The sequence below is a fragment of the Rhodnius prolixus genome, unplaced genomic scaffold (assembly GCF_049639745.1).
Source record: "Rhodnius prolixus isolate KJV_2025 unplaced genomic scaffold, Rpr scaffold_18, whole genome shotgun sequence".
NCBI classification, from domain to species: Eukaryota; Metazoa; Arthropoda; class Insecta; order Hemiptera; family Reduviidae; genus Rhodnius; species Rhodnius prolixus.
Window position 1 is genome coordinate 2096329 of NW_027411636.1, and position 20761 is coordinate 2117089.

The 20761-nt window shown below is 35.2% G+C and overlaps 1 protein-coding gene across 5 annotated transcripts in view; it reads right to left on the reverse strand.

Moving 5' to 3' along the window:
* wupA (troponin wings up A) overlaps positions 1–20761 on the reverse strand; it is a 43681-nt gene that overhangs the window by 7419 nt on the left and 15501 nt on the right. Inside the window, exons 5-8 of one of the 5 annotated variants that reach the window (XM_074143839.1) lie at positions 15210–15310; positions 4810–4853; positions 4179–4320; positions 2548–2923 (exon numbers count right to left, since the gene is read on the reverse strand). In XM_074143839.1, the coding sequence (XP_073999940.1) occupies positions 2885–2923; positions 4179–4320; positions 4810–4853; positions 15210–15310 (326 nt within the window). In that variant the 3' untranslated portion in view covers positions 2548–2884. Of the gene's footprint in view, positions 1–2547; positions 2924–4178; positions 4321–4809; positions 4854–15209; positions 15311–19129; positions 19231–20761 lie in introns of those variants that run through there. The other 4 variants (XM_074143837.1, XM_074143836.1, XM_074143838.1 and 1 more) reach the window with 4 other exon arrangements.

Here is a 20761-nt window from a genome sequence, read left to right on the forward strand (position 1 = left end):
GCTAAGGATGTTACTCCTTGGGGGGAGGAAAAACCAAGGCCTGGGTGAGCTTTACCCAAGGAGCCGCGCTCTCCAGAATTAAGAGTCTGATCAAAAGGACAGGTCTGGAGGGTGAACTTTAGAGTGAGGGGAGCCCACAATAGATCCAAAGGGGCCGCCCTAGTTTAATCTATCTATCTATCCCCATAAATGGAGGTAAATTCTTCTTATCCAAGGACTTTCCCAAAAATATGCAATTAAGTGCCCTAAAAGAAACCATTTATCATTTTACATGTTACCTAAAACCTTCTTTGGGCACAACTCCCTTTTTACAAGGATCTGGAGGAGCCCCATAGAGGGTTTTTTGGGGGGGGGGGAGCAAAACTGTTACAGGATTTAAGTGCTGGTAGCTCTCTAAAAATAGCTCGGACAGATCAAACTTATAGATGGATGTGGAATTGTTCTCAGAGGCTGCAAACAGTATTTACTAAGCAATCCCGAAATATAAACCAGGGCTTGAATCTAAATATGTTGACTAAGTAAACAAAATAATACGGGTTAATACGGGGATATTCTGGATAACACCAAAAAAGAAAGGAAGTACTTACACTTTAGAGATAAAAAGGGAAACTACTAACTACTAAATCATCATTATTATATTTTCTTACAGCATGCAATATTTTAGAGGAAATTGAAAAAAATGAAAATTAATAAGAGATCACTACTATTCACTACGAAATTGTCTCAAAAAATCTGTAATCTACAAATATATTTACACTACAGAAGGAAAATTAAACTAAACCAAAAAAACGGGAAAACTACTACTACACTAATCAATGGTTAAGGTGGTGAACAACGTTTTTTAAAAACTATATATATATATAGTAGAAAATGTGGTTAGCAGGGTGTGATATTTGAAAACTCTCACCTCGGTATCTTGGCACCTAATATCTGACTAAATTTTATGAAATTGTATTTAGATAAAAGAAGGATTTTAGGGATCCCCTATATAATTATTTGAAAATAAAAAATTCAGGATTATTAAAAAAAAAAAAAAAAAAAGATTAAGAACGCCCCAAAAAAATGAGCAATAGTTTCTCGGAAGATGAACGGATGTCCATCCGTACTTCTCTAACAAAATGATATAGAAAAAAGAAAAAAAAATTGAATATGTTTTTCCCAATTCATTGAAGCTCTTATTTTTATATCCCACATTGAGATTGCATCTAAGTACAAAATCTTAACTAAGTAAGCTTGCGGACCAAATTCCACCTTGGGCGAAACGGACACTAAGGGATAAATAGTTCCAGGAATAGCCTTTGTTCCGCCCGTGAAATCCCGACCTAAATTCCTCGCAGATGCCAAAAAACAACAAAAAAAAAAAAATCTTCATTGTGAGTTTAATTCTTTTATCGCCACAGATTCTAAGAAGTAGTTCTGTTCTAACAGAAATCCCATCGCATAGAAGAAAACGTTTAAAGCCACCAGGAAACCCCAATCCAATTTCTGCCCTGGTCAGGATTGTCTCATTCCAGCAACTTTCAGACTCTTAACCGAGTTCATTCATAAAGGCGTAGCCTGCTTGCCTTGGACCCACTATTTAGTCCTCATTAATGGGAACCCAAATGTCCCGGAACTCTCCAGACTGCTTAGGGATAGGTTTTCCCAGTCAACTCCCGGTTGAGGGTTCAAAATTGCTTTTAAACACAGCCTGACTGTTCAAGAGGATAACCAAGAGTTCAATCCTCATACTTCTTTCTTAAACCACATCATCGTAAAAACCCATCCTCTTCTATACCCAGATAACACAAGAAGAAGTTTACATATGCTCTTCCAACAATTACAGAAAATGACAATTTGGAATTATAAGTAAAGTAAAGTAATTGCCTATTTTTTCAGGCGGGCTTTACGCCCAACTAACAAATTAGGTGTCGTGGACGGAGACGACTACCAAACATACTTTACTATAAATTTCTCATATTAACCATTAAATAAAATACAAGACCTAAGACCAGGGGAATCGAATCCACTAACCAACAATACATCTTAGCATTGTGGGTCTAGCCTATAACCGCCTAACATACTTTACTGTAAATTTCTCATATTAACCATTAAATAAAATACAAGACCTAGACCGGGGAATCGAATCCACTAAACCAACAATACATCTTAGCATTGCGGGTCTAGCCTATAACCGCCTTTACTATAAATTTTTCATATTAACCATTAAATAAAAAATCCAAGGCCTCAGACCGGGGAATCGAACCCAGTACCACACAATACATATTAGCTTCACAGTCTCGCCTCTTAACCGCTCGGCTACCGTGGCGCCTAATGAATTAATACAATTTTGGAATTATAAAGTTCAACCCAATACAATCTCAACATGATTCCCCATAGTATTACGCGGCTATGAATAACTTTTTTTTTTAAAAAAAACAAAAAAATTAAAACACCAAAAAAATGGGAAGAACATTGGTTTCAAAACACAAAAAATGTGAGTTTCAAAAAAAGACAGAAATGTTTGGAGCTGCCCAAAAATAAATGAAAGCATTACCATAAAAAAAGTCACACAAATATTATGTAACTTTATTATATTATTATTATTTATTTTAACATGATTTATATTTATTTTATTGCAATTTTATTTATTAATAATATAAACATTTAATTGGTTATTATAAATATTAGAGAAGGAGGAGAATTCTGACGATAAAAACAACAGATAATTTATATAAAAAAAATAAATAAATAACATTCAATAAATAAAATAAAGGAATAATGAAGGGATTTTTTATAATAATAATAACAATTGTGTAATTTGATTGGGTTTTGATTTTAAGAAGTGTAAATTTTTAAAATGATTTTATTGTGTGTTGAGAAGATTTTTATAAAAAGAAGTTTCTCATTTCTTCTGCCATTCTGCCTTTTCTGATTTCTTCGGCTGTTTTACAATAATTATAAAAAAAATACTGTCAGTATGCCAAGGAATTTAAAAATAATAAAAGTACCTATAATATAATTTACCTAAAACAAAGAACTATCTAACAATTAATAAAAAAAATCAGTAAACTATGGTGAGATATTTAAGGAAGTATTGAGCTGGCAACCACAGAAAGATCGACTTTTAGATCTTGTTTTTGGTACTGATGCTGGCGATTAGAGCTCACTGAGGTATTTTACTGGACCTTAAGGACGCGAGACACCATTCATGTCTTTTCCTGTTCTTTGCAGATAGATTCCAGAGCGTCACAGTGTTGCCACAATCACAGTGGGCTTGGAAAATCAGTTAACGCTGATTAAACATGCTGTAGGCTGGTTAAACGGCTTCGACTACTTCACCAGAGGGGAGAGAAAGTTTGAAGGCGTTCAGCTTTCCGACACCGAACAGCTACAAGCCCTGCTTGTCTGGCTATCTGTCAGGACCCTATGTAACTTCCTGCGTTAGTCTGCGATGACCGCTTGCAAGACGTTTCAAGGTAATTTCCCCGAATTTGGTCAATACTAATAACAAGCACGGTCTGGTGGGTATCAATAGCTTTGCGAACTAAACACAACTTTATCGGTTCCAGCCTTTTTTCAACTCACTTCCTCAAATTCCACCATTTTGAGTTCCTTAATTACATGAACAACTTAGGCGCTAGTAGAATAAAACAATTACCTTTCTAAAAATACAAAGAAGAATTAAATTGTGGTAAAATAAAATAATTATTTCATTTTATAAAATACTTTGAACTCTAGTATTTCTTTTTTAGCAATTAAATATCGCTAACGAAAAATTTATTGCATTTCAGGGTTTTGAGTTATTTAATTAATTAAAAATAAATAAAGTTGATTTAAAGAAATGACTCCTCCCAACAATAAATCCGCAATATTTAATTGCTTCGAAGCTTTGCAAGCATTAATTAACGCTTTATTTTCTCCAAATTTATTATAAATAAATTAATGCCTATTTTTATTAGGCGGGGCTTCACGTCCAACCACCAAATAGGTGTCGTGGACGGAGGCGACAAGCAAACATACTGTAAATTTCTTTTATTAACCATTAAATAAAAATTCAAGGGCTAGAGACCGGGAATCGAACCCACTAAACCAACAATACATTAGCATTGCGGGTCTAGTATCTTAACCACTCGGCTATCGTGGCGCCTACATTATGAATAATAATAAAAAACAAATAAACAGAAAGCTTTACACACCTCCTTGTCTTCTTCTTCCAGGGTGAACTCCTTCTTTTTGACAACCTTCAACTGGTTCCTGAAGTTGAATTCAGCGGCTTTCTTTTGCAATTTAGCAAATTTATTTTCATATTTGGAAACTTTCTTGAGGGTTGGTTTTACGCTGAATTTTACAGAAGAAAAAGCAAATAAAGAGTAAATTTTCATTAAAATTCAATTAAATTCAATTGTAAGATTAGGATCTTAGTGACATTTTGGATACAAATTCACATGACGTTTCACTTAAAATTTTCTAAACTTTGTATCGCTTCTTTGTATTTGTTTTACAGACTCTACAAATATGTGGGAGCTTGTATTTCCAGGGTAAACAGCATGGAGTCTTTGCAAGAAGTTCGCTCAGGACATGGAGAGTTCGGGAGTTCATTGGAAAAAAAAAAAGAGGTCCTCCTCTACCATCGTTGAGCTACAAAAGGGTTATCCAAACAATTAACATATTCCCGCAGGTTCCATTTCATGTTAATTACAGATACACAACAATATCCACCAATATCAGCTGTAATCGCCTTTCTCATGCTAATTTTGTATCCAAAAGTGCCACTGACCCAGAATTAGAGAGAGAAAGAGAGAGATCACCAAATGAAAAACCACTTACAATTTTCCACGTAGATCATTAACCTGGCTGTTGAGGTCTGCAATCTAGTCAAATAGAATTTGAAAAACAAAAACAAAAAAAATTATTAAACATTTTGTAAGATTTTTGATTTAAAAAAATATATAGTATATCAAAATTTTTAAACTGTTTTAATTGTATGAAAACTATTCAAAAAATAATCTGAATTAAAATTTAAATATTAAAATTCAATTTAAAAATCTAGAATATCATTATTATATTCAATATTTAAAAAATTTATAATGAAGAAAATGAATTGATTGAATTATTTTTAAGAATTGAATTTGTTTAAAAAATAAAGGAAATTTTTACAATATAAATTTTGTTTCTAAAAAATAAATTAACATTATAATAACAAAACTCGAATAACACACGACAACACATCAGCTCAAACATGCATAGACATGTCACAACATGACAAACAAAACAGCACAAAAATGTTTTAAGGTATTTTTTTGTTTTTGGGGTTAACTTTAAAAAGTTTAACATTAAAAAGAGGTAGGCATGCAATACATACAGAGAAAATATTATCTCGGAGATTTTAAACGACCATAAATTGTTTCCTTTCTGCCCGGTTTCCGGAGCGTCATCAATGTTTAGTTTTTATTTGTGTGGGGGGAGGGGTTCATCAAGTGTTTGTGGGTGGGGCGGGAGGGCAGCAGCTGAGAAAATGTTAGGCCTTCGGGGGGGTGATATTGGAAAAACAGAAATGATGGTTGCTTATGAATATCAACTACTTATTTGTGATTCAAAACAAGGCTAGAATCCTGTGGAATGCTGGTGAAAGCAGAGGGTCCTGTATAATACTATCAGACGTCCAGCTGAAGTGCAGGGTTTACAGAGAATAAGGAACGATTCTGAATCTCTGTAATGGAGCCCACGTTCACAGTTCCAATAAACCAGATACTACCAACTTCTGAAAATTCGGGAAAAAAGTGGGAAATCTTCCTCCTGATGAACGGAGGAGAACACTTGTGCGTTCCTGGTGCACAAAAAACATCCCCCCCGGGGGGGCTAATAGCTATCTGCAACTTACTAGAATGAACTTTCTTAAGAGACTGTGCAGAATCATTGCTTCAGGTACAAATCACAGAGAGCGATATCCATTTTCAAATTGGTTTCAAGTGATAACACACTTTGGTGGGTTTGTTGCAGAACATATTGTCAAACACATGAAACAGAGGTAAGTGTACTCTTTGGAATTCCAGGTGATCAGCCCTTATTAATTAAGCAAATTGGCTGGAAACTTCAATGATGCGTTGAGGCGAGTGTCCTCTGCTCTGAACTTCTAGAAGTCCTTTAATTATTAAAAATATAAGTTGAATGAAATATATTATTTACAGACTCGAAAGTCTGCAATTGTCTTTTTTTTTGCCATTATATGTCAAAAATTGTACCAAAAGCAATTTGTATTGGGCTTCGAGTTTGTCTTTAGTCATAACTTGAGATTTTTTTGTTGCTGTTGGCTAAGCCATAATAACGATCTAGGTACACTTGGACATATCGGACCCTTATTAAAAGCAGCAATTTACACAATTGCTGGTTCAGAAATAAAAAAGAGGATCATGGCCGCTAACAAATGTTACTTTGGCCTAGTAAGGCATGTAAAAAGTAAACTCATCTCTCGGGACACAAAAGCCCTTCTCTACTAAAACCCTCATCCGACCAGTGCTGAGTTATGGTTCCGAAGCGTGGGCAATGACCAAGGCAGATGAACGGGCCCTTTCGCTCTTTGAACGGAAGGTGCTCCGTAGAATCTATGGTCCTACACGCGACGGGCCGAATTGGAGAATTAGGAAAAAATCAGGAATTGTACACTCTCTTCACCGGATCCTGATATAGTAAAAGTGATAAAGCTTGGTAGACTGCGATGGGCAGGACACATAGCTAGGATGAGTGAAGATGAGATTCCTAAGAAAAGTGCTGGAAGGAAACATGCAGGGATCCAGGAGGGTAGGCAGGCCAAAGCTGCGCTGGGAGGATAGTGTGGCAAAGGATGCTGCTGCATCTTTGCTAAGATTCCGAAACTGGAGGGCGGCTGCGCAGCAAAGAGACGCCTGGCGGGCACGTCTTGAGGAGGCCAAGACTCTGCATGAGTTGTAGCGCCAGTTAAGAAGAAGAAGAATTTACACAATTGCAGATACGCCAACAATTTAAAAAAATCATTGGTGAAATTAAAACTCTTGATTACACTGAAATCATTCGAGAATCATTTAGAAAACAAATATATTTATTTATGATCGAATAAATATCCCAAGAAATATAATCGAATAAATTTAAATTCGAGCAAACTACAACTTTAGTCAAAATTTTATTTCAAAAAGTATAATTTTTATGTTTTAAAAATTAATTTAATTATTATATTTTTGCTAATATTTAATTTAATTTGTTTTATTGACAACTCTAGAGTGATTGCTAATAGCACACTGCAAATTTCTAATGAACTGTATTAACCTACATCTCTTAACTTCTTTATTAATAATTTTCATTTTGCTAAGTTATTCTAAAAAGGATTTTCTTTTAAATAATTTTAAAAAGTCTAAAAGTTAGTATTAGGGAAAGGGAATACCAAGTAAAATTCCACCAGTCATCTGTAACGTTGTCTTAAGGGGTTATAGGCAGTCAGAAATTTGAAAAAATCGATTTTATATACGAGGCTCGTTTGAAAAGTCCGTGCAAAGTCAGAGAGATAGCACCACTACTGGCGCGTATCGAGGTTATGTTTAGTTAGTAGCATCTCTTGGAAGAACACACACCTCGTTTCAGCCAGATCGGTCTATTTCTTTGTGTTTGGCATTCGTTTGAATCGAGGAAGTCGAGTGATTTTCAAAAAATGGACGAAAAAGAATTTCGTGTGTTGATTAAACACTACTTTATGAAAGGCAAAACGCCTCAGGAGACTTAAGAGAAGCTTGATAAACATTATGGTGACTCTGCACCTTCGATTAGAACAGTTTATAAGTGGTTTCAAAATTTTCGGAGTGGCCATATGGGCACAAGTGACGCTGAACGTTCTGGACGCCCTGTTGAGGTTACTACTCCAGAAATCATTGATAAAATCCATGATATGGTGATGGATGACAGAAGAGTGAAGGTGAGTGAGATTGCTAGTGCTGTGGGCATCTCGAATGAACGGGTACATAATATTTTGCATCAACATTTGGATATGACAAAGCTATCCGCAAGATGGGTGCCGTGATTGCTCACGCTTGACCAAAAACGAAATCGTGCGAAGTGTTGCAAGGACGGTTTGCAGCTGTTCCAGAAGAATCCGCAGGACTTTAAGCGTCGTTTCGTCACTGTGGATGAAACATGGATACATCACTACACTCCTGAGACCAGAGAACAATCTAAACAATGGGTTACCAAGGGGGAATCTGCGCCAAAAAAAGGCGAAGACCGTTCCTTCGGCCGGAAACATTATGGCGACTGTCTTTTGGGATTCGCAAGGAATAATCCTCATCGACTATCTGGAAAAGGGTAAAACTATTACAGGTGCATATTATTCATCGTTATTGGACCGTTTGAAAACCGAGCTGCAAGAAAAACGCCCACGATTGGCCCACAAAAAAGTCCTTTTCCATCACGACAACGCACCAGCTCACACCTCAGCAGTTGTGGTCGCAAAATTAATGGAAATAGGGTTCCAACTCGTTTCACATCCCCCCCTATTCTCCAGACTTGGCTCCCTCGGACTACAATTTGTTCCCCAATATGAAGAAATGGCTGGCGGGAAAAAGATTTTATTCAAACGAGGAGGTAATTGCAGAAACGAATGGCTATTTTTCAGACTTGGACAAATCCTATTATTCGGAAGGTATCAACTAACTAGAGCAGCGTTGGACGAAGTGTATAAGCCTAAAAGGAGACTATGTTGAAAAATAAAAAAGGTTTACCCCAAAAAATTAAGTAGTTTTTATTTTTGCAAGGACTTTTCAAACGACCCTCCTCTCGTATAACCCCTTAAGTATTCATAATATTTTGGATTTTTTTTTTTTCTCTTGTAAACGTCTTAGTCGTAAAACGAAATTGGAAGTAAAGATTAAGGAGACATAAAAATGGAGGAAAATGATGGAGGCAGAACAAGAATTCTTGAAAAACAAGATATGCAAAAAAAAAAAAGATATACCTGTTTGAATGAAAGGTAACTTTAGGACAAACAAGAGATACCTGTTTGTTTTTTTTCTCATTAAAAACTGACTAAAAATAACATTGACTACGAAAAGAGAAGAAAAAGTACAAAAATCAAAACGCAAAAATAAGCACGCATCAGTAAGAAATAATCAAAAATGATGATCAATAAAAAACTATGCAAATATGAAATATGTTTTTCTTAATCGATAAAAAACACGACAAATCTGTGCAAAACGTTTTTAATTTGGGGGGGGGGATAAAAGGTTGAAAAAGAAAATAGAAAAAGGACTCAAAAAATTCATTTTTCAAGATAAAGGTAGATTTTCATGTGACTTTTCATGCAAACTTGAAGACGGCAGTTAAGATAATGGAGGCGTGGTGGTTGGTGGTGCAGATTTTCGATTTGGGGATTTTTTTTTTCTCTCTCTCACTCTCTCTCTCTCTCTCTGCCGGAAATACCCATTTTGAGGGTCACGTGTCCATCACAGGAAGTTCAAATGTATAACCCGGTTAAAGCTCGCCACAATTTTGGGGTTTTCCGGTAAAATAGGTGTCAACCGGAAATTTATTTCTGTAAAATTTTATAGAAAAAAAATTACTTAGCGCACATTAAAGCAGATCTAGCTTCTATTTTGATACAATTTATCCAGGATAATCTGATTTAAGAACACTTATTGGGATTAGGAGGATATTTCCTCCTTAGCAGTTTTCTGGATCAAACACCAGGAGCCGCCATGGACATGGCAGTGATGGTGGAACCTATGACCCGCCGCAAGCTTTTTCACTGATCCACAGTTGCTAGGCAACCATTTGTTTTGTTTTACGCGTGTTGATTTAGATTTTTCCTAATTGTGGTGGATAATTTATATTCTATCTGCATTTTTTTCAATCACGCATTGACACAAAAGCAATTTAAATTGCTATCTATAACCTTTAGTTTGTGATCATTACAGTTCTAAAAAAGGCAAATGACGACAAATGCTTTTTATAGTATTTGAAATAAAGCAAAAGTGTTTACAAAATATCAAATAAAATGTATAATTTTACTCGTATTTTGTTTGTTACAAAAAAAATCGACAACCCAAAGCAAATAACCATATTTAGATTTTTCTTCAGATAAAACGCCCACTTTCGTTCAGGTTATGCTTGTTTGTTTTTTTATCCTACGCCATGGTCGCTAGCTACTTCGGCCATTGCGTGCAGCCCAATATAAATCAGATTTGCAACAGTTGCTGCTTCGTAAATCCTGCAGTGATATGGAGTCGTCTAAATGCGAGGCCAGTCATAATTTTTAAACTGCATAACTGGGCATATTGGTAATCCAGCAACACCAATACGATGTAAATGGGACTGTATAATAGTCATGGCCCCGTTTTCATCCAAAACAACGCCACCTCTGTCCTACGTGGAAGGTTTTTTTTTGGGGGGGGGACACACGATCTGCCGCCGGATTTAACAATGAGCCCCAGATTTTGACCGTCCGCTTTCCCTTTTCAGCATCTCTTGTAGTTTTTCTAACATGTGACCCTTAATATTCTTCTTTGCTGTAAGGTACTTAATCGCGTTTTAAGGGCTGTACCTTTTGGTCACCCAGTTTTGCAAGTTTGGAATGTTTGTAAAAAGAGAGACTTGTCCATAGTCCACTTGTTTCGTCCCAGTTTTACCCCCGTTAAGCCAACTGAATTTTTAAAGATGTTTATTTTTGAAAAATTTTAAACTTAACTCTTGTGCTGAATGCCCATCGATACAGGGAGTTCACAGTTTTCCTTCTCATTAAAAATTTTATTAAACAATTATTTCCCGATTTTAGGTTATTTTAAATTAACGAAAAGTACACTGTATATCCAGGAGGTAATTAACTTGGGAGCTAATTTTAGACCCTAAAATAGTCATGTCGAGAGAATAGTCATGACCCCAAGAGCTATGTACTAAAAGGAAAAAAAAAAAGAACAAAATTTAACCCACGTCTCAATAAAAGTTCGCCATTCCTGCACTATAAGGAGGTTTTTTCTTCTTGTGCACATAATTTGTAGGCATCATCAGTACTGTTTGATCAGACTGTTGCAAGTAAGAGCCATTTCTATTGTCTTTGGACAGAAAATTCAGATTTGAAAGCCCCCCCCTTTCTTCTAGTTCTCTAAAGATTTCCCAAGCTGAAGATGTTGTTGATCTTCCCTTGGACAGTGTAGGCACCATAGGATCAATTCAAACAGATACAGGGAGTTCACAGGGAATCGCTCCCCCAAAACTATCACAACTGGGAATTTCTTTTATTTTTTCCCCTTTATTTACGGCAAAGTTCCCCCCCCAAAAAAAAAGATAATCAGGACTTTGGGAGTCTAAAAAGCTTTTTAAAAAACTTGTTTATTTTACTATTTGCCACATGAAAGCGTACCTTATACTACTTTTAAAGCAGAATATAGAACTTTTAGTGTATGAAAAAGCAATGTTACCAAAAAATATAAAAATAAAAAATTGACTTATTATTTTCAATTTTCGTTTTTAAATTTTTCAGGACTGAAAAAACTCTATTGGAGTCAAAATGCAAAAATCATTCCAATAGTTTTTGATTTTTCAATTGTTAAACTAAACTGTGGGATTATTCAACAATTAATACGCAATAAATGTACTAACAGGGTAAATAAAAGAAGGCTGGAGGTAATTGAATTGTTATAAAACAAGGTTAAGGAAGATGCAATCGATAAAAAAAAAACAAAAAAAAACAGTGTTACCAACCAATCTGTGAAAGAAATGCAAATAGTTCATTCTCGTACAAAATTTAAAAAAAAGGAGGGGGGGTCAAGGGGCATCTTGATGCATGTAAAAACATAACCTCTTAAAAAAAAACAATGTTCAAAAACCGTACTTGTTCAACCAAAAAAAATAAATAGTTATAAATGAATAAAATCTTTTAAAATCCTTGGTAATGCTCATTGTACAAAATTTACAAAATATTACATAAAATACAAAATACAAAATTATAAAAGGTTGTACATACAAGTTTTTTTTTTTTGAAGGGAAAAATAAATAAAGCCACCTTCATACTCGGTTTACTACATTTTGTTAGCCAATAGGATGTAGAAATTGATTTTTAAGATACAAAATAATGGACCATATGGTGGTCTACTTTACAAAGAATTAGCCATTCGAATGATTTGACGGCCAAAAAAGAAGTGTTTATAATTCATCTTACAATAAAATGATGCCTCGTGTACTTCTAAATTGAATTAAGCCACGCCTTGTGCACATAGGGTGCGTTCCCACTAAGCGATCACAACGACCACGCTCACGACCGCGCGATTTTGCCCGTTCCATTTGCTTGCGAGCGTTGCAATCGAAAATCCAAGTGGAATGAACTGCAGAGCGTTTCAACCGTTCATGTAAACATTACAAATGGTGACCTCGAAAATAAGTCAGAAGCTTGAAGAGGTTATTTTTTAATTTTAACCCCGTTTATAAGCAGTTATAACAAACTTTATTAATTATTGGTAAAGTTGACTTATTTTAAAAATATATATAATTCAATTTTTTATATTACATTTTAGTGGAGCATTTATAAAATTTACGTTCAAATAAAATTAAAATGTCTTTTGTGGCAACAGTTGGATATTTATTAATAATGCTTTAGAAAGTTCTTCATCTAGTTGCGATGTAGAGTGGAATGCAATTTTACAAAATCGCAATGGTAAAAAGCGAAAACTTAGGCCACGTATTATTAGCCATCAGTGTAATTGATCTTTATTCAGATGAAGAATTTAAAAGTTATTTCAGGTAAATGATTTTGTATTATTCAGTGATTTAGTATGTAAAGGAATAAGTAATTATTTATTTATTTATTTTTTGTAGACTTTCGAGAAACACATTCTATTATTTACATGAGATACATTTTTTCGGTCGCCATATTTCTGAACGCCCACTTCGACCCAGCTCTATAGATGGGGCGTTGTGGGCTTCGCGTGAGCGAAAATAGTGACGTCATTAGTGACGTTTTCGCCACGACCACAACGACCGCGGTCGCCAAGTGGAACGCCTGAAGGTATGTTTTGATCGTTGTGGTCGCTTAGTGGAACGCCATTGGAGCCGCCATTGGAGTTAGGACCAGCTTGCGGCTACCTAGAGCCTCTGGCTGGCCTACCTTTTGTAAATGTGACACCACTTAACAGCGTCCCCGCTGGTAAACTGCCCGTAGGTCACTTAATTGGCCGAAATTCTGTAAAAAAAAAAAAAAAAAATACCCTGCACAGGGTGGTACCAACTCCAAGTGCGGGCTGTGGTGTCAGGAAAGAAAACTTTGAAGTCTTTCTCTCAGCCTGTTCAAGTTAGCGGTTCGCTGTAATGCGATATGTGTGCACTGATACTTGGTAGATAGATCAGATATATGATAAACCCTAACGACTGGTGGAATTTGGATGGATCTTGTAAACATGATAAGTTTCTCCTTCTAGAACGAGAAGACACCATAATTAGCCTCAATAGGATGAAAAAAAAAAAAATAAAATAAATGCTAGTTTTCAGTTGTGATACTTTTATTCTGCCTAGCTTTCGGCATGGATGGAGTCCATGAACAGACAAGAAAGAAGACACACCAACCCTGTAATGTAAAAATATTACTTTGAAAAAACTAGCCCTGAAGATGTGACCTAGTCCCTAGGTCGAAAAGCTCGGCAGAATAAATGTATCCACGACTGAAAACTGGCATCCTATTGAAACTATGAATTAGTCACCAAAAATAATGAACAGCAATAATTAGCCTCTTTTGTCTACAATGCCTGGGTAGAACACCTCTATACTTTTTATCTAATCTAAGGAGGCTCCTAACCACAACTAGCAAAGTTATGTAAAATAACTTTTTAAAACTTAAAAATTCATTGTTCAGTTATTAGGCGTGGCTTAAGTACATCAAGGGTAAGATGAAGAAATTGAGTTCTCTCAGAGCATTAAGTTATGACAGCTGAAAGGGGGAACTCTAAGCCACCAGACAAAGCAGGGCTTAGAATTGAGATGCCATAACTAAGTTAAGAGTGTACTCAAATCCTTTTACACTCCCAATAAATTACGACATAAGTTAATTCAATCCCATATTTTGTTCTCATAACATTGATCTCTAAATTCTACAACCTAGGCACTAAAGAAATAAAAAACAAACTCTAAATCTTTGCTAAAACTCATCTTTGGTTTCTCTTCTAATGCACTATAAATATCACGTGATGCATGAAAAAAAGTAATTACTTGATTAGAGACAACTTTTAACTATAAAAACTAAAAATTTTAATGAAACTTCTTTTATCAGTATTTTGCCTCATCATCTCAAATGGGGGAAAAATTGTAACTCATGGATGAGTTATACAATTTGGGGTAAAACATGGACACGTTTCTTTAAAGGATGATGCATGATTTTTCACTTCATCTCAAAACTTCCGCTGTCATTTTCTATAAATTTTCCTTTAACTTATTTTTCACGTAGTTATTTTTAGGGAAGAACGAAAAAATAGGCCTTAGGTTTTCCTTTTCATTAAAAATTTTATTAAACAATTATTTCCCGATTTTAGGTTATTTTAAATTAACGAAAAGTACACTGTATATCCAGGAGGTAATTAACTTGGGAGCTAATTTTAGACCCTAAAATAGTCATGTCGGAAGAAATGTGCAGAAAACTTACTTTTATTTTTCCGGTTAGATGTACAACAAAAAAGTTGGGTACATTATTCTTCAGTCCAATATTTTCACTTAAACACTTGATATGAGAAAGGTGGATATCCAAACTATTGTTGAATAAGTAAATATTATACACATAGTTCTGGTGTTTCTTTTTTTTACGCGTTTGCGGTTTGTAACCTACGTTGAGGTTGCAACCTGCGCAAATAGAACGGCGCATGAGTCAAGGTGACCTGAGCTGCGTGAAAATAGACTGCATTGTTTCCTGCCGCAAATACAAAGTTATAATTCAAGCAAGTTTGAGAGTACACAAGGTACACAGGACGGGAAAGCTGGTTGTAATATCTTTTCTTCTTTTCTTTGTCCCCTCAAAACTAACTGTACCTTCCACTGTGCTAAGCAACGGCGAGACAATGAAGCAGAAAATACGATAAACACGAAGAAGGTGATAAAGGACAGTGAACTAAATGTACATACGTAAAAAAAAAAAAAACATGGACAAAGGATGTGGAAACTAATTTAAACAACATTCATCCATAAAAATTTTGTCATTTTTTTTTTTTTTCTGCAGATTTCTGAGTTGTAGTTCTAACCTCCCAATCTCGTTTACGAACATCATGCTCCAGATCCCATTTCTGGCCTTCGCATATATATACTCTATCATGGTAGTGTTGCAATACTTCGTGAAGATCATCTAAGTACATTAAATTTAGGTTTCACAAGAGCAGGTTAGTCAGTACAATTTTTGTGTTGTAAAAGAAAAAAAATAAAATTAAAAAAAATTATATCGAACCACAGCTGAAGTAGTATTCTTTTTTATAATGAAAAACAAGATTTTAAAAGAAAAAAATTGAATATGTAAAACTTAAAAAACGTAACTTCTAGAAGTAGAAAAAACTAGCAATAATTACACTGCGCATGACCAGAAGGTGCGCATAACAAATTATTTTTCTTGATCTGCGCACCTCCTAATCCTATTGTATTCTAGTATTATTATTCTACAATATTAAATGGTTTATTGAATAAAATAGGAGAAATAAAAATGATGAGCATTCCAAGGAATATTATTCAATTGAATATTAATAATATAAAAAATATTGATAGAAATTCTGTTAAATCATATAGTCTACGTCACTTCTATGAAAAAAAATGAATTTCTCTTTCTTAAGGAAGACAAAGAAGCATCTACAGCTGACATTGTACTTGTTGTTGTCAAGAGATTTTACTTTTAGATAAAGGCTAACCAAATTAAAGGTGGTTGGACATAACTTTCGACATAACCTCTCCCATATGTTTAAGGGTAAGCATTACTTCATGAGGAAAATTAAAACTCCAGGCTGTCCCAAAACCCTAATCTGGACCCTCACGTAAGTCCAAACAAAAAAACTTCCAAAGTCAATGTAATCAACGAAGCACCTGGAAACATGCTTACAACATCTCATTAAACTCCAGATCCCCCATAGACATCGGCGGCAAGGTGGTACCTTTCTGTGGAGAAGTTTAAGATTCTTTTTCACCCCGGAAAACACTGCAGTTTTTTTTCCCCCCGGAAATGCCAGTAAGCTACAATGGCGGGCAACATGCACAGCAATCTGGCAACTGCAACTGGCATTGGTGCCTCGATCTTTGCTCTAGCTTTCAACACCCTTTTTTTTTTTTTTTAAATCAAACCCCTTCCTAACTAAGCCAGAGATACCATCTAGGATTTTCCCAGCAGGTAAATGGAGCATGTTTTTGTGCGGCGTATGCCAGGAGATGATGTATCCTTTTCAAAGATTGTAACATTATAATGGCCGAGAGACAATGCCAGCTGTAGAAACTATGTAAAATAGTATTCCTTATAGTTTTTTCATTTGTGCTTTTCCAATATTATACTACCTCGATTTCCCTATCAATGTATAATCTTTCAATGTCATAGAGTTGCGCCTCAAGAATGCACACCCGATCCCATAGTTGAGTGCACATGGTCTGCAGTGCAGCTGTAAGCCAAGTGTATTATCACAAATACCTTTTCTTTAAATTACGATTATAACTAATTTTTAATAGATTGTAGATTATTTTTATTTTTAGAGTCTATATAGTGAGTGGTGAAAGCAATAATATTGTAAAAAGATGGAAGCCTATAGTTTTCATAACTTACAACAGAGATTTCTACATAATCGATATTGTTAAGCTTCAGGAAGTCTAACTGTGGAACCTCGATTTGAGAAATCAAAATCGATAAATGTTGGCGAGGTTTTTTTAAAAATAGCATTCAACACAAAGTACACTATAAATGCAGCGTTCAGTTATCTGCTCTATTTTTGGCAATTAAACTAACAATTCTCAGCCAACAAAACATATTTCCCTTAGAAACCCTGGCAGATGCCAAAAAGACTAACATCTTAGTTTGCCATCTTGGTAATAATTCGAATTATTTTATATTAAATTCCAAACATTATTTTTGGTCGAATGTCGCAACTATATTAAATTGTTTATACATTTCACATGATGCATTAAATTCAATCAAATTTATTATAACCGGTTAAATGTATTATTAGGAAGTCCAGAATTTAAAGGAAACTGAGTGGTGTCAGACGTGAAGACGCAGCGGATGCATTGGAGGGGAAAAAAAAAAATGGATCGCGTATAAGACCCCCCTGCAAAATCAATGGCATTTCGAATCCCAGTCGGTGCTGGTTATGAAGTGAGGATTTTTAAGTGGGATATTCTCACCGTTTCCAAATCCCACGTTAAGCATCTTTTTATCTGCAAGAAAACGAAAGTTAATAGTTCCAAGAGGATGGGGAAATAATTGCCATTTCAGTCTTCTGTCTCTTGGACCGTCCATGAACAGACAAGACAGAAGACACACCCAAACCTGTAATGTAAAAAATATTCCTTTCTAAACTAGCCCTGAATATGTGACCTAGTTCCTAGGTCGGAAAGCTCTCGGCAGAATAAATGTATCCACGACTGAAATGGCAATTATTTTTTGACGTGAATACGTCTTTAAATTTGAATCATATGGTGGCAATCCAAAAAACCTAATGATAACAAAATCGAGGGGATACAGTTTGGCATTATAGTTTCGAATCTATCGTCTACATCCAAAATTAAATTAGACAACACTGGATAGCTGAAAGGATCAAAGAATTCATTACGATAAGCGAGGACTGTGATGCATTGCGCGCGGTGGAGGGGGGAAGCGCCGCGCCATTTTGAGATCATTTTGCTGCGTATCGAGATTTGCAATTAGTATAACTTTTGACTCGGAGAAGCTACGATGTTCGTTTAAGTTTTAATCGTCAGCTGTCGTCACAATCTATCGATTGCATATAAAACATTAGTGTAAAATAGTGACAGTTAATATAATAAGGTGTTAGAATAAAAAAATATCAAAAATATATAATGTCGGCGCCTATACGCGTCGAAAAGCCAAAACGAAATACAGAGATCGGTATACGGTTGGAAAGGGCTTCACAAGAACAATCGAATGGTAATAATAAAACACCATATGACCGAGTCAAGCTGTACCGGGAACGTAACGTGACGATGTCAGTACATCTGCACCTGGGGCCGGTTGAAATTATGGCAAGTGGATGATGAAATCGCTTACTACATCGACAACGGACTGCATAGACATAGATTTGTGTTCGATGGTCGATTTGTTTCCTTGATTTCATCCTAAATACATATATATAAAAAATGTAACCCGTTACGGTAAACGTATTCACGTACAACACACGGCCGTGGTCCATGACACACAGCCTCACGTTAATTTTTTTCATCCTATTGAAACTATGAATCAGTCACCAAAAAAGAATGAACAACAATTAATAATGGAAGCGTGAGCTGCCGCGGTCACCACACCTAATTGGCGGTTGGGTCCCCTTAAGCCCCGCCCACAAAAATAGCCGAATTATATTACTAAATTAATACCACCTATATAGACTCTAAATAATAATAATAAGAAGGATTTTAATTTAGTTTACTCGTTCAATTTTTTTACATCGTAAAAAAAAGCAAAAAATGTTAAAACAAAAAAAATAAATTAAAAGCTATTTCATTACGTGATAGGAACTAGGAACAACGTACTTTATTTTTGCGGGGGGGGGGGAAAGCAAAAAGGTAAAAGGTTTTTTGAGAGGAAACAAAAGCAATGCTGCCACCCAAAAAATAAGAAAAAAGTTACAAAAAAAAAAATGGCGGCCAAAAACAAAAAAAATTGTTTTAAAAAAAGCAGCGGAAATGGGGAACTTTTTCTGCACAGTTTTACCCCCATCAGTAACCAAAAAATAAATAAATTAAAAAATGAAAACCAAAAGGAATCAAAAAACTTCTTCTTTTTATCCTACTGGAATCAGAATCAGAATCATATTTGTATTTTCTTTGTTTACATATATTTTATTTATGCTCTGATTCATATCAGACAATTATTGCTAACAAAAATAACAATAAAAAATAAAAAAATAAAAAACGCTTTGTCTACAAAGATTTTATTTTTTTTTTGTTCAATTTAGGGTTATTTCACCTCAAATGCTTTCATATTAATGGCCCATTCAAGGTCGTATTTGTCACCCTCAAGTCTGCTAATTTTATTGTGATATTGTGTACATATGGTCTGCAGGTCAGCTGAAACATTCGTTTTTTAGCCACTTTTCAGCAAGGAAACAAACATCACAAAAACTACATCATTATCATCAAGAATAAAAGCAGTGAACATTTTTTTGACGGTTTAACTAAGCCTTTATTTTGAGTTTAATTTTTCAGATTGAGCCACTTCCTTTTCTCCCTTCACTGACTCAGGGCGTGCAATTATTTGCACTAGATCACTCTCTACCCTACTTCCTAACTGAAGAAGATAGACGCCCGAAGGATCAACCAAAAAACCGAATTCAAATCTAAAGGAAGGACATGTCCAGGTTTCGGAAAAAAACCATTAAATCCAAGAGTCCCAAGTTCCCCCCCCCAAAAAAAAATTGTTAACAGTTTTTTGAAACAAAAAGCTTCAGCAAACAGAAACTAGCAACAAAATCATCATCAGAAAGGAGAAGTCGAAAGATAAAAACCAAAAATTCACTTAAGAGTTTTGACTTGTGTGGGAGGGGGGGCTTATCCTGGACAGTCGGATCTATATAAAAAGATTTGGGCCAACTTTGCAGATATTTGTTATAGTCTAGAGCAGCGTTTCTCAAAGTGTGGGTCGCTGAAAAATTCACAGCTGGGTCGTGGCAAAAATTGTAAAAACACAAAAAAAAAATCGTATAACATTTTGCTCTAAATTTAATATTTTTCGAAACTATTTCAAGTACTGCAGGTGGCAACCCTTTACCATCGTTTCCTACCGGACCCTTTTAAATTTCGGATGCTCTGATTGGGCTGATTTCGATTCGTCATTCAGTGCCTACTCCGGTACATGCGCCGTAAACTCACGTGTATCAAAACAAGGTTATGTTTGAATTTTTGTTACCTATTTTATTTGACAATAGTTGTTTTGTAAATAAATTTTTTTTTTTTATAAGTCGCGAAAAAATTTAAAATCTCGTACCGGGCCGCGGTCAAAAAAGTTTGGGAAACGCTGGTCTAGAAGAGATGCAATATGGTAGCTTAATTCATGAGCTGGAAGTGTAGATTGTAGATCCGGATATGGCTTTGCTTTGCGTACTAAGTATGGCCATTAGGAGCCCCGTAATTATGCCTTAATGGTGGCAATGGCTAGGTGAAGAGAAGAGCTTCACAAGAAAAGTCGGGGGGTCAGAGAAAGCCCCCAAAGCTCCTGTACAATTTTTTTTTTTATAATAAAGTTGAAAATGTGTTTAAAAATTCAAATGATGGGTGCTAAGCCTCGTAGGTCTCATAATCTACAATCAAGAAAATACATAAGAGAACAAAATAAATACAAATATAGAACATATAGGACGGGACAATTGAAAAAGCTGGACAAAGACGATTAAGAAGGCTTAGTTCCAAAAACCAAGATAGAAGAGGTAATCTAGAAGCGAAGATTTAGAACATCATTAATTCTAATATTTTAAAAAAAAAGTATGAAAAATAACGTAATAAGCGATAATAAGCGTAAACCAAATTCAATTTTTCTTTTTTTCCTCTAAAATTTACTATAAACAAAAAACAATCACATGGATGGAATCTACAAAATAATCTA